Source organism: Marmota monax, unplaced genomic scaffold (assembly GCF_021218885.2).
Source record: "Marmota monax isolate L192 unplaced genomic scaffold, Marmota_monax_Labrador192_F-V1.1 WCK01_AAM20220418_F8-fsc00006, whole genome shotgun sequence".
NCBI classification, from domain to species: domain Eukaryota; kingdom Metazoa; phylum Chordata; class Mammalia; order Rodentia; family Sciuridae; genus Marmota; species Marmota monax.
This window is the reverse complement of record NW_026693712.1, coordinates 1,605,206-1,620,298: the sequence shown is the minus strand read 5'-3', so window position 1 is coordinate 1,620,298 and position 15,093 is coordinate 1,605,206. Positions and strand designations below refer to the sequence as shown.

At 32.5% G+C, this 15,093-nt stretch overlaps 1 protein-coding gene across 10 annotated transcripts in view; it reads right to left on the bottom strand.

The window, feature by feature from the left end:
* The window catches only part of Csnk1g3 (casein kinase 1 gamma 3), a 112,139-nt gene that overhangs the window by 8,181 nt on the left and 88,865 nt on the right, over window positions 1–15,093 (bottom strand). For 2 of the 10 annotated variants that reach the window (XM_046460116.2, XM_046460115.2), the window contains exons 11-13: window positions 12,891–12,986; window positions 7,749–7,855; window positions 7,206–7,229 (exon numbers count right to left, since the gene is read on the bottom strand). In XM_046460116.2, coding sequence (XP_046316072.1) covers window positions 7,206–7,229; window positions 7,749–7,855; window positions 12,891–12,986 — 227 coding nt within the window. The remainder of the gene's footprint in view (window positions 1–7,205; window positions 7,230–7,748; window positions 7,856–12,890; window positions 12,987–15,093) is intronic. The other 8 variants (XM_046460117.2, XM_046460118.2, XM_046460119.2 and 5 more) reach the window with 5 other exon arrangements.

Genomic DNA, 15,093 nt, shown 5'->3' with positions numbered 1-15,093 from the left:
ATTTATGAGATGAAAATTATTACTCTGAAATAAATCCTTCAATAAAATACTCAGAAAATGTCCATATGGTAGCAAGCAAAACATGGGGGGGGGGAGGTATTTAGAAGAAAGGCCAAACACTGAAAGTATTACATTTAAGAATCTGGTCATATTTCATTGGAAAATAATTATTTAATACAAAGTTATTTTAATAATGTTCATTGTTCCTAAATACTATTATTTGTCATTTCAAATCCCAAAGAACATTCTTTAAAAAACTTTGTACTAAAAAGGGACTTTAATATATGGAAGCCTTTTAGAACAGGAAATTTAATGTAATACAAGTTTTAAGGAACAAGCTCAAGTCCCAGATTTTCCACACTTGTATTTGTGATTCACATTACCTAGTTTATTTTTCCAGTATTGTTTTTGAGCCAGCTTCTTCCCATTTCTTAAATAAACTTTTTTCAAATAGTATAAATACTTGTACTTGTATTATCAAGTACAGAAAACCATGCCAAGCATTTATTTGAGACTAAATATGAGTCATGGATGAATTCTAGTTGTAGCCTTTAAGTTCAAAAACAATCGAAACAAAGACTTACATTTTTCAGAAAGATATCCCACTAAAATCCTCTTAAAATAGATTTGCGAAGGACTGCTCCGCTATTAAGATGACTACCACCAGAGGGCAGCATTGCTTTATGTGATATGAATGTATGCAACATTCATGCATACAGATTTCAAAATACATAATTACACAAGATAAGAAGAAAATGGTGTTTTAATCTGTGGCTAATTTCTTAAAAATCATTTCCAAAACAGCTGATTTATAGTTTTAGTGGTTAATAATCAGAAACCTACTCTCATACAATCACTGTATTATATCAGTATTATTTTCCTCTAATTACTTACTACCACTTTAAAATTCTTCGATTTATTCATAATATTCTTTCACATTAGAATTTAATCTTTCTAAGGACTTGCTCACAGATATATTCCAACAAATTAACATAAAGCTGACACTCATTTAATATTTGTTAATAAAAGAATGCTTTCTCTCCTAAATGCAACTAATTTCTATAAGTTAGTCAAAATGCTCAAGCATATTCTAACTCTACAGTTCATAGCCATGGAACACAAACTCTAGTAAAACCTCATAAAATGGTATTGTAGTGCCTAAAATATTCTGTTTTGGAGAAAAATGGTTTGCAGAAGATTCTTAAAGGAGTCTCAATCCCAAGGTTAAGAAGCACTGCTCCCTAAATGTAACAGCAGGGTCACTTCTTCTATTTGTCCATTTCCAAAAGAGCTTCAGTCTGATACTATAGGCTGAACACTGCAGATACTACATGGTTCCATGCCTTCAAATTATATGAGCATAGGCAAATATATATATATATATATATATATCTCAAAGTAATTTTAGCCCTTGGTATGGTTGAAAGCAGGGTGTGAACACCAGTTAATATGGATAACTACTATAATAACAGCAAGGATTCTAGGAATTAGCACATATAACAGTTCTCACAGATAATATGAGCAAATTATTTTATAAATAAATTCAACTATCTGATATTAGAAAATTATCCATACATGCAAATTTTAAAATATATTTTCTCTCTTTGCTGTTTGTATTTTCTTGCTCATTAATTCATACTCACTTGGGGTTTCTTTGGGTATAGGCTATTGGCAACTAACCTGAGGAAACTGATTAAGCTTATCGAACATTAAAATCATGTTCTTGTCAATGCTGTCTTCTCCCCTCCCCCTGGCTCCTTCTTTATTATTCCTTATGTTGTTCTACTGAGCCAACAGGTTCTCCCAAGGAAGAATCATTATCTGACATCATTCAGTAGCTAGCCTAAAGCTTTAAAGCTACTCCCAAACCCTTTGGGATTAAATATTAAGTTCTTCTGATGAATTCTAAGGTTGTTTCTTTAAATGTTACTAGGGAACAAGAATCATAATGGATCAAATTCCTGAACCATGAAGAAAACATAGATGGCAAGGACCAAGGTTTTGCTATTGATAATGCACCAACATTTCCCCTCTATTCATTGCCTTTCTCCTCATCTAGAATTTGCTTTGTTTGCCTGGATCTCTGTAATACACTTATTTCTCTCAAACCCATCCCAAAACTGAAATGATTTCCTATCTGGATCAGAAGCTCTTACTTACCACAACAACTCACTGGCTCATCCTTCAGCCAAGATTATTTGTGCCTCCCAGAACCTACCCACTTAAGACTTCAGAATCTAGTTTCTCCTGACCTGCGTTGATGAGTATACAGAAAATATTTTACGACATCTAATCTTTAATTGTTGAACAAAGGATTTTTTTCCCTTAATACTTTAAATGTAATATTTCTAACTTTGAATCTCTTGATTTTTAAAAATGAGGAACTGCTCAATTAAACAAGAAGAATTATGATTAAACAGGAAAACCATCCACATCACTACTCCAGGTAGGAACATATAGGCCTATCCTCATCTCCAATTTTTCCCCTCTATCCATGGGCAAGTCTCTCAGTCTGGAAGACTTGCAAAAATTTTCCTGTTTGTATTTTGTATCTTCTCATGCTAGGTTAGTTCAGAAATTTTCATCCTGCTTCTGTGATTGATTAGTCTTTTAATGGAATTTGCAGTCTACTCGCCAATCTGCCATTCAGTGTCTCAATCATAAATACAACCATGTCCTTTTCCTCTTAAATCTCATCAATGGTTCTACATTGGCTAAGGAATTAAGTCCACAATACTCTTCAAATTTGGCTCCCAGTTTATGTCTATGCTCTTCTCGGTCACATGCTGCATTAAGCAGGAAGGGAGGAACAGAACAAGGCACTAGAACATACCATATGGTCTTTTATATTCCCTTATCTTTACAAATGCTCTTCCTTGCACCTAAAATCCATTTATCCTCGCCCTAAAACAAGTTACACACTATTTATTAATTTGTACCATAATATTAATGCCTTTCTCTTTCTTATTAAGATGGTCCTTGAGGAAACATGTTTTGTTAATCTTTATAATTTTAAAGACTATCAAAGTCCTGAACTCTTAGAAACTAAATGGACCCAAACCGTCATCTTAATACCTTTTTTGTGTGTGTACTCAGAATTGAATCCACAAGTGCTTTACCACTGAACTACATTCCCCAGCCCTTTTCATATTTTGAGATAAGATCTCACTGAGTAGCTGAGGCTGACCTCAAACTTGTGATCCTCCTGCCTCACCTCCCTAGTCACTGGGATTACAGGCATATGTCACCACACCTGGCATCCTAATATAATTTTTAAACAACAGTTTAATTATTAGAGACTACTAACCCAAAATATAAATTATCTATCTAGTTTCACAGGAAAACTTCATTTGTAGTTTTGAGCCACTCTTTGCAATCTGATGAACCCCAGGAAGTGACAGAGCCTCTTAACTGCTGCCAGATTAATTTTCCTAAAGTCCAACTGGATTGTATTGTTTCTAGATTTAAATCACAGCTTGCTTTCTTGTAGTGAGAAATATAATGTTCATATTTCCTTCCCTGGCTATCATAGTCCTTTGGGACTGGACACATAGCCAGTTGCAGTTTCCATTAACGTATTCATAGTTTCTACACTCACAGGGGTTACTCCTCAAACTTGCTCCATTTTTTCCTTGCCCCACATCACTGCTCAACCTCTTCTCTCTGACTCCTTCCACTAATTCTCCTTGTCAAATATGCTTATCTATTTTGAGCTACCCAATTTAAAAAATTATGCTTATCTTTCAGAACTATTGCAAAAGTACTCTTAACCATTTGGATTTCTCTGATCTTCCCAGCTAGAAGTACATGCTCTGTTCCCTAAATTCCAATAACATTTTGTCCCTCTACTGTAGTGTGAATCTCATAATGCCTTGCATTATATGAATGGTTCTCAAGCCAGTTGTTCCTTAGAATCTCTCTGGAAACTTTTTAAAAATACTGATAATTAGATTTCACCACAGATAAACTACTTAAATCAGAAACTCTGAATGTATAACCTAAGTATATTTTCAAACTCCCCAGGTGATTATAATGCAAAACTAAGGTTGAAAACACTATAGGAAAGTCACTGATGTACTTCCTGTCTCTCTGGTGCTATGGAAGCCTTGACATATCTTCATAATCTTCTAACAAACAATAATCTGTTCAGTGAATATTAGTAGGGGGAAAAGAAGTGGAAGAAACAAACACAGATAGTATCCTACTACCTAAAATATAATAATTAAACTAAAGGAAATCTTGTTCTAAATTTCTGGAAGGAATGATGAGCTTGCTATCATTTGTATGACTTTGAAACAAAATTCTCACCTAAAACAGATAAAGCAAAATCTCTTTACTAATGAAGAAGCCAACTTATACATGAGGGGACAGAATATTTTCTGTCATTTGGAAATTATGTGTCCCAATGAGGTACTATTTTAAGAAACCTGAGAATGCTAAAATGTCCAACAGAGAATACATTTTAAATAATGGGACTAGGTAAGAGGATCTTTGCCAATCAGAAAAAGGAAAGAAATTCTGAAACAGAATTCTAGGCAGATTCCCAGCAGGTTCTCTGCAAAATGGTAACAGAAGGAAGACAGCCATATGATTTAATCTACGAAAGGAAAGTATACTTAGATTTCTTAATCATAGAAAAAGAGAATAAAAGGAACTTATTAAGGAACTTATAGAGATGTTAAGAACTAACCTAATTAAAGGAAAGACAAAACCTTACATTTGAAGAGTTTTTAGTGAAGAGGCAGAAAAGTTCTAAGGATTCCTGGAACCCTTCTAGAGTAAACTTTCACTGAAATGACGGGTTGCTATCTTTTCTTCCCCTTAACACAGTTTTATTAAAGAATATTTTGCATAACATAAAATTCACCCTTTAACATGTACAATGCAATACTGTATAGTACATCCAGCATTGCACAGTCATCACCACTAATTTCATAACACTTTCGTCGGACTATAAAGAAATTCCATTATCAATTAGCAGTCACTCCCATCCACCTATTCTCTGCCTTAGGCAACCACTAATCTACTTCCTGTGCCTGTCTGCATATTTGCCTAAACTGACAGTATATTTAAACAGAATCACATAACATGTGTCCTCTTGTCCGGCTTCTTTCACTTAAAATGTTTTCAATTTCACTTCTTTATGTTGTTGGATGGCATTCCATCACACTGGTATACCACATTTCTTAGTCAATCATGTACTAATAATATATTGAGATGTACTATTTTGACTACTAGGGATGTGAAGATAAAAAAGCCTTGATTTCATGAAATTCATGAAAGTGAGAGGTACATAAAGAGAATAATATAACAAAGGCAGACTTAACAAATCGATGGAACATAGACTTTAGAATGAAAAATAGGGCTGGGGAAAAAAAGTCAGGGGCTAGATTATGAAAATGTAAAAGGGCTTTGGTGTCATGGCAAGAAATCTGGACCCGATGCTCCAAGCAATTGAGAATAGTTCCTTCAGGAATAGCTTTCCCATCACTTTCTTCAATCTCATTCTCCAATGCCTACAGAAATGAGACCTGAACCCATAAACACACACAAAAACACCCATACCAACTAAATAAATTACTACACCATTCTTCAAAGCCACCTTCATAAAGCATTCTCTCATTATCCAAGTCAGGAAGTGGTCTTTTCTTTACAAATTCTAAGATTTTAATACTTGTTTCATAATATGTATATCATACTGATACATCCTAAAACAACTACAATCTTTCTTGTTAGTTGTAACCTACTTAAAACAAGCCCAGTATCAGATATTTCTGAAATCCAATAGTATAACTGTTGAATAAACCAACAGATAAATGTAATAGATTTAATTGAAAGCAAGTCTCTAGAATGATGTTAACAGAAATTGCCAGTTTCAGAGAAGAGGGTGTGTATAGAAGTAATATTATGGGACACTGATGAACAGGCACAAGATTAGAAAGAATGCAGATGAGAAAGACCACTGGAAGCTGATAATGAAGAAACAGAAAGGGATGATAACAGCTACTGAGTACCTGCCATGTGCCAAACAAAACATAAGCACTTTATCACATTTAATTTTCTCAATAACCTATAAGGTAGATATTATTAGCATCATTTTACAGAAAAAGAAACAAGCTTAAAGAATGTAACAAATAAGTGGTAAAAGTAGGATTCTACAATCCATATTTAACTGCAAAGAATAAATACATTCTAACTTGCCACAGTGCCACTATACTTTCCTAAGTATTCTTAGGGTGGTATCTAAAATTCACATACATAAACTGCTATTTTTATTTTTTATTTAAAAACACATAAGTAAATCACTAACTAATTATATCTTGAATACTCTTATGTTTAGTCACAGTGTCCATAAATTCTAGAGTCAAAACTGATTAAAATGGAAATTAAAGTGCTCTTTAAAAAGAAATATCCACAAAAGTAGTCTCATTTTACAGCCAACAAATGAGCATTTTTTAAGAAATTGTATGTAATGTTTGCACATAACTAAAAAGAGTGAATAAGTAAAATGCTTCAAAATTCACTACTCTAAGCAACTTCCTTTATTCACTCCATGCTGACTCAAAATTTATCCTGAAACTGAGAAAAGCATTTTAAGCACAGTATTACAACTAAAAGCCAGAATGTAATTTAAATTCAATATTATTTCTACTAATAAAGATATTACTTTTCATAATGTTGTTGATTATCAGGACTATTTAGAGGATTTCTAAATTTTTCTCTCATGACAGTTTAACAAGAATATGGTATGCAATGACGATAATTGGTTAGTAAGTGAAATACTATTTTAGTGATACTATGGGGGAAGGAGGAATCTGCTAAGTGTATTTAATAATGACAAACAGGAAAAAAGAAAACTTAACTCAAAAATATATCTGTTGTAAAGTAACAAAAACCCGTTGTTAGAAAACAAATGCATAAGCAAAAGCAGTGTTCACATTCCATCTATGCAATTAAAAAGTGCCCCAAAATTAATGTCATTTGAGGAAAATAGTTGTAGCAGGCAAAAGAGCTCCTCAAACAATTATTTCTTGCTTCTAAAGAGCTGATGGCAATGACAGCAAATATTTTCAAATAACTTTTACCAACTGTAGCTTCTAAGTTAAGAGGTTTGTTTAGGGGGAAAAAAAAAAAAAAGCAGTGCTAAATCTTTGAAATTATAGTCAATGGAGCTATTTTCTGCCTGCCTATACTTGAAAACTCACCACATGTTCAACACTTTCTGGCAGCTATATACACACACACGGAAAAAAAAAAAAAATACAAGAAGAGAGAGAGAAAGAGAGAGAGAGAAAGAGATCATCAGAATCAGCCCACACTGAAATGATCACATTATTTTTCATGCTTAATTTTTCCAAGCAGCATTATTAGAACTTATATTTTTAAAACCAATAGTAAAGCATGCAACATTCTAGAAAAAAACTGATTCTTATTCTTACGGAAAAAAATAATAATACAGGAATAAACCTTCATGCAACAATCCTAAATGTTAAAAACTAAAAACTTATTATTACTTATATATAAGAATATGAGCACAATTCTTAAATAACTACTTTTTATTATTAAAATATTTACTAGAATAAGACTATTTTAAATTTAGTGATTAAAATAATTAATCACACCACTTGTTTTGCATGCATTTATTCCTTGAAAGAAAAATTCTCTGAAATAATTTTATGTGACTATAAATCTCGAACATGCATAGTATAAGAAAAGAAGTTATTAAAACAAGCAAAATGAATACATACTTGGTTTCATCCATCACTTCTACTTCTGTAGGGGCTGTGATGGGTGCATTTGAACGTCCTGCAGTAGGGTCATCTGTGTTTAACTCTCCATTTGTGGAACTTACAACCTGTTAAAAAAAAAAAAAAAAAAAGAAAAAAAAATATATATATATATCTCACACACACACATACACACACACACACACACACACTAAGTAAAGGTTAAAATACTTAAATTAGAAAGTTAATAGGAAGAGTACAAAACAATTAGTAGGAAGCTGTTCATAACAAATATAGTAATAAGTCTAGCATTTTACTGAAGATAAAGTCATACTACTTGCATTTTCAACTTACTTCCCTTACATCTTAAAATTTCTGTCTTCTATCCTCCTCTTCCTGGGCTTGAAAGCTAACTGCTCCACTAATGTCTCAATCAATTCCCTCTTGTATACCCCTTCTCTTTGATACATCACTACCTCATGAGTTAATTTCCTTGAAAATTTTCATATTGCCCTTCTGATGGGTTCACTTCAATCTGTAATCATGCTCAGGCCTCCATCACCTATTGCCCATTTAAAGAAATGGCAACTCTATTCATCTCCATAGTTGTTCAAGCCCCAAATATAGGAACACCGTGATTCCTCTTTGAATTAAACCCCACATCTAATACATAAATAGGTCCTGTTAAATCTTCCCCAAACATACCCCATACCTAATCAGTTCTCCCCAGTTCTATTACTACTAGGCCCTATTATCAAGCCACCATGTTTTCTTTGTAAATAAGAGTAAAAGCCTATTAACTGGTCTTCTGGTTTTACTTGTACTCCAAGTAAAATGTATTATCCACACAGCAACCACAGTACTCAACTTTTAAGATGTAAATCAACTGGGTGTATTTCCTGCTTAAAATGCTCCAACTATTGGCTTCCCATTTCACTGAGAATAAAAATCTATATTCTTTCCTCTATAAAAGCTATATTCTATATTCTTTCCTCTATAAAAATATATATTCTATATCCTTTCCATTGGCAAAGTCCCTCATGACATGATACTTGCCTACTTTCTCTGATCTCATACCACTTTCCCTTCCTTTCAATGTTAAGTACCTTTTTGTCACAATATCTTTGTGGTCAATAACTTTTAAAAGCAAATTAATTTATTTCCAAATATGAATCTTCTTCCCCACCTGGTGATAAGATTGAACCCAAGGCTTCATGCACTATAGGCAAGCACTCTACCACTGAGCTACATTCCCAACTATACTGTATAAAAATAATGAATTTATACAAATTGTTTATACTACTATCTTCCTAATTTCTATTTAATTTCATACAAGCATCATTACCAAGTGCACAGTAGAGGCTCAATATAATCTGTTAATTAACCAGATCTCAAATCCAACAAATGTATTAGAGATACTAAAACATTACATGTTCTACTTGTATACTCAGTTTTTTTTCTACAAGTTTTTTTTAAAAGCACACTAAAAACTGACATAGTTCCAAAGAGTTTACTGGACTTGTTTAAAGCTACACATATATTATTTGAAACCAACTTTCTTACATATAGTCTTAAAAACTGTAGCTAAAGCTACAATTGATATTCATTATATCCCGAAAGATGACCATTGAGTATAGGAACAATTTCATGAACTTTCAACAAAAATAAACCAAACAAATTTTCAATTTAACTTTTACTTACAAAGGTATTAGAGTACAATTTTCTTTGAGCATTCAAATCTTAAATAACATTTATAATAACACTTAAAGATGTTACTTTAAATGTTATTATAAAAAGAATATCAAAATAAGTTAATAATACTGCTTTGCCCCAGTGATATCTGAAAATGAATTTCCTAAGCTAAACTAAAGGAGATGAACTAAAAATTATTTACATATAAAAGCAGGTGACTACACTGGTCACTATACTCCTTCCATTACCTCTCTTACAATTTCAGCTCCCCAGAAATCTATGGCTAAAAAATGTGATTATAACAGTCACTCAATTTTGTTCCTCATTAGTAACTCCATTATTTTCAAAGATTTTATAGAGAAGGCTGAAACCCCATTTTAGAAATGTTTTAGAAAGGTCAGCATTCAGAATTACTGTAATGTAGAACTGACTGAGATATGACAAATATTAGTCCTGACATTTCAACATGTATGTTTTCTCACAACTGCAAGATATATTTGTCCAATTATTTTCCTGTTATCATCATATGTATTTGTATTTCTGATGGTATACTGCAAAAATACCAGATTGCTTATTACAACAATTAATGTTATCCTGTATTTTTCTTAATAGTATCAAGTTGCACAATATTTATTCTGTACCATTTTTGATTCTACTCCTTTCTTCCCCCAAGAGCTCAAAATCCTATCATTCAAACTAAAGACTTTCAAACAAGAGATTCCAAAACTATGATGAGGTACACTATTTACTATGTAACATGATTTTTCAGTACAGTAGTGTCCTTAATATATGCCTTCAGCTCAGTTTCCCACCCTCCAAATTCATAGGATTAGATTTTCAAGCAGCACTGAGCTCAATGGCACTGTGCTACAGTGAAAGGCACAGTTACAATGGAATTAGAGACTGTCATTATCTATCACTAGTATATATTTAAAACTAATTTTAGAGATCTGATTTGTCAGGATATGTAGAAACATATTAAAAAGAAATAACTGAACTCTTCCTTTCCCCTCAGGCCCCATAACCAACTAAACTCCACCTTCTAATTATTTTTCAAGTGCTCTCATTTCTCTTCATCTCCATCACCATTGTTCCTCAGCTACACACTTTTGATAGCTGTAGTTCAGACTTTTCTCCCTTCAATCAAGTCTCTAGCAAAAGTAGTCTTTAGAAAACACTAATTGAAACAAATTAGCCCCTACCAATATTAGCCCCTACTCAATATCTTCAGAATAAAGTCCAAATTTAATTAGAGGACCTATTAGATCCTTCATGATTTGCTTCCTGCCTACCTCTCTCATTTCTCAACACGTAGCAGAATGAATTCAATTACTCAATGTGTCTCTGTCCTCCATGACCTCCATGACATGTTGTCTTCTCAGCCTGATTGGTACACGGTTCTCCTGAGCCCTTCTACCTTCTTCAGCTGATTAACTCCTGCCGATTCATTAGGTCTCAATTTACCTAGCTATTACTTTTTCTGGGAAATTTCGACCCACTAAATCTAGGTTAGGTGCTTTTCCCATTTATATTCCTAGCACTTTGTGCCATCTCTACATATTACACAGCCTACTTATTAGCCTCCTCTACTGACTGAAATTTCCATGGAGATAGGTACCATACCTTTGTATTCTTCCTTTCATGAAAGAGCCTAGAGCAATACCTAGCACCTAGTAATCATTTATAGAGATTTTTTGTGAATAAGGATTAAAAAAAAACTGAATGGGATAAGTCTGTTTCTCAGCCATATTCATTACCAATGATTCTAAGGGGGAACACAGGTGGAATAGTCAATCGATTTTGTTTTGTTTTCCAAAACACACACAGACCAAGAATAGATTCAAAATAAAATCTTCATATATTTGAACATTATTCTTTAGTCTCTTTAGTAGGTACATTTCAAAGTTATAGTTGTGAATTAATATGATTTCACTAAGAAAACAGAATTACAAAAAAAAAAAAAAAATTCCATTTGACCATGCTCTTTTGACTGTGCCTCTCTATACTCCCCAGAGATGCATAAAAATACTAGTCAAAGTTTCTTACACTTTGTAAAAACAATAGATTCTACTCATCTACTACTAATTCCCAGTCTCCATGCTAAATACTTTTTAAAATTATACTTCACCAATAAAACCATGAGGTAGATGTAAATGTATTATTAACATCCTCTTTTTACTGATAAATAATTTGAGACACAAAATTTGAACCCAATCTGACTCCAGTCACTGTGCTTATAAGCACAATGTCATCAATCTGGCAACTTGCATGCCTGGTCTGTTATATAATTCTGGAAAGGCAGGGATTTCAAGTTTAGACTCTGCTCCTCAGTTTCTATTAAAACACATCTGAAATAACGAATATCTGCAGAACTTTCTGTAGGTCAAAAACTGTGAGAGATTTCACCCTCCATGTTAACACTAAACAGCCGGGAATACTTTACAGTGCTGCATTGACAATGATCAGTTCTATGGAATAAAGTGCAGTGGTCAGAGAAGAAAGTCACAGATTCAGAATGGCTCATTTCATTTCATGCTGTTCCTGCTTCTGAGTATCTTGAATTCAACTGATTAAATACATATTAAGAAAAATACGAAATTGATAAACTATAAAGGAAAATTATTCAAGTAGAAATACATCAATAAAAAATAAAAATAGACTCTAAAATGAAATGGATTGAGATAACAAGTGTTGTTTAAATATTCTTTAAGCCAGCATTTAGAATATCTTAAAACAACATTTTAAAAGACATATGTGACTCCATTGTCTTTTCCTATTTCTACAACGCACATAAATAATTAAAATTTAGAGGTCATGGGAGGGCAGACTACAGTCGCTGTTCTTAAGTGTATAAAAAAGGGAGAAAAGGAATAAATCATAAATAAAGAACTGCTTTAAATTTGTGTAAAAATCCACAAAATTTACTGAGGGTAAAAATTATCATGAAAAATTTTTTATCTAAATACAAACAAAATATCCCATTATAAAAATCAGGATCATATTTATTTGACTAGTTAATCACCAAGTATATTCTGATACAAGGATTTTAAAAAGTTCGATATCTAAAAATTAAGTTTGAAGGAGACAAAATCAATGAATGGGAAAGATATAAAAATGTTCTATTACTTAAAACATTAAGAATTAGCTAATTATTGAAAAATCAAGTTTAACACATATTTCAAGTAATATAGTTCATTTTCCTAATCTGTTATGAGTATGTCTTAAATATTATTGCATGTATTTGCAAAAAATGAATAAAGGCAAAAATCTTAGTATCCCTGGTGGTCTTTCCACACTATGTTAATTTGTTGTTTTCTATTCTTTTTGGTTAAATAACAAAGGAAAAGAATTATTAATAGAATTCAGCAACAAGCTTCCCATTAGGATATGAAATCATGCCACGAGTTCCAAAAAAAAGGGTTAGTTGTATAAATTTGGGGAATAATCACTCATGCAAAAATCAGAAAATACCTGTACCGAGCCACCATGTCTGTCTGCTGCAAGGTGAGCTCTCAAATGGTGGGGATTTGCCTGCTGGGAGTCCCAAGCTGCCCTGTGGTCTGCCGACTGCCATTTATTTAATGCATGTGGCATGCATGGAAGAAGAAAAACCCAATATGTTAAACATCTCATCCTCATAATATATAAAGCAAATGCACAAAAGGAAATTCAAAATACTATTTTGAATCAGGTGCAGTTACCTTTGCACATGGAATGTGGAGAGATTTTTGCTAAATTGTGTAATGATCAATAAAATAAAATAAAACCATAACATTTTAGCAGTAAGAGGACTTTGGGGTCAAAGACTCTATCCTCTAACTTTATAAATAAATTTTACTAACCAAGGAAGTAAAAACGGCATGCCCAAGAAAGCATTCCAAATAAATTAGAAGTACAACAAAAGGCCATCCAGTATACTTTCTTAGAGTAGAAGTCCATATTGGTTTTCTCATGAGCAGTTATTTTTAATAATGTAAAAAATAGTTCTTAAAATATAAAAAATAGTTCTATAATTAAGGTCTTGGAAAATTTTTTCCTCTTGCTTAGTAGTCTATTTCTGATTGTATGAATGATAAGAAAAAACAGAAAAGTTACTTAAAAAATGAGGATAACTATATAAAATGCTATGAGAATATAACAAAATGCTTTTTTTAAAAAACTGACAAATCTACATATATGAATTCTCTTGCTTTTTTTCATCTTATTTTTTTTAATCTGGTTCACATCAAAGAGCCTACTTCTATGAAATAGGCCAAAAGTTCTCAACGTTTTTAGATCCCCTTGCAAATCTATATGCCATAACCACAGTCTAGTAACAACCTGCTAGTAGAATTAAAAGTAATTTTTTAATAGGGGTCAATATTTTTATTTCAGGAAAATGTATACAGCCCTGGAATAAGGAGGGACAAGAATACAATATTTTAGTCCTTACATGTTTGGTTCTGCATCAGTTACTTTGTATGTGCCATCATATTTTGAGATGGATAATATCATCTCCATTTTACAGATGAAGATATTAAACACTAAACACTTTGAAGGTCACAAAACTAACAAGGAGTAAGTACATCAGGGATGGCAACTCAGTGCCTATTGCTTTTTCAAAAAATCTACCTAGCTTCTTACCACAATTACATATGTTCTAAAGTCTTCAGTGCACTTTTCTTTTTCACCCAAAGTTAGGAGAACCTTCCCACAAAGTACAAAGTATAACATACTAGAAGAAAGAAGCCCAAGCAAAAGGGTGACCAAAGCAACCACTGGGGTAGAGATGTTAAATTCAAGTAGAATAAATAAATGCGCCGGCACTCAACTTCCTAAATTAAATTATATAATACAAAATTACTCCATGGCATTAAGTATGTCATCAAAACAATTTATGATGGTTCTATAATGTCCTTTCATTAAACCCTCTAAATTCATAACCAAAATTAAACAGATTCTAATTTTATTTTGAAACAAATTAAATGAAGTCAAATCTAAACAATATGAAAAAATGAAAATGATACTAAAAATTTAGACAAATATCTAGGGTAACAGGCAAAATTATGGGGTCACAGAATTCTCTAAAAATGTAATAAAAAGTTATACACCCTTTACTCAGAACAACTACACATACCTAACACTTTATATATAATTGTAAAATCCTAAAGATTTACTAAAAATTCCATACGCATAATCTGCATTTTATATATACATATATAACCTCCCTACATGTAATGCAATGAGGACTGCGCATATATAATTGCCACCCTCAGTGAGCTTATAATCTAACAAATAAGCCGTGTCTGAAATATGTAGTAAGCTAACAGTATAAAATATTTAAATTATAATTTAATTCAATAATAAACAAAGAGTTTCACTTATTATAATACCAAAGAGCTAAAGGGGAGAAATTTAGAGAATAATTAATTATTGAAAGTCTTCCAACTACGCTCAAGAAACTGTAGTTCAGAAAACATAAACTCTAAGTCTCAACTTCTGAGCCATTTCTTTCTATTATGGTTTTTAATAAAAGTTACTGTACGGGGCTGGGGCTGAGTGGCAGAGTGCTTGCCTGGCACATGTGGGGAACTGGGTTTTATCTTTAGCACCACATACAAGAATAAGCAAATAAAAAGGCATGCTGTCCATCTACAACTACAAAAAAAAAAAAAAAAATTAAAAACTGGACTGT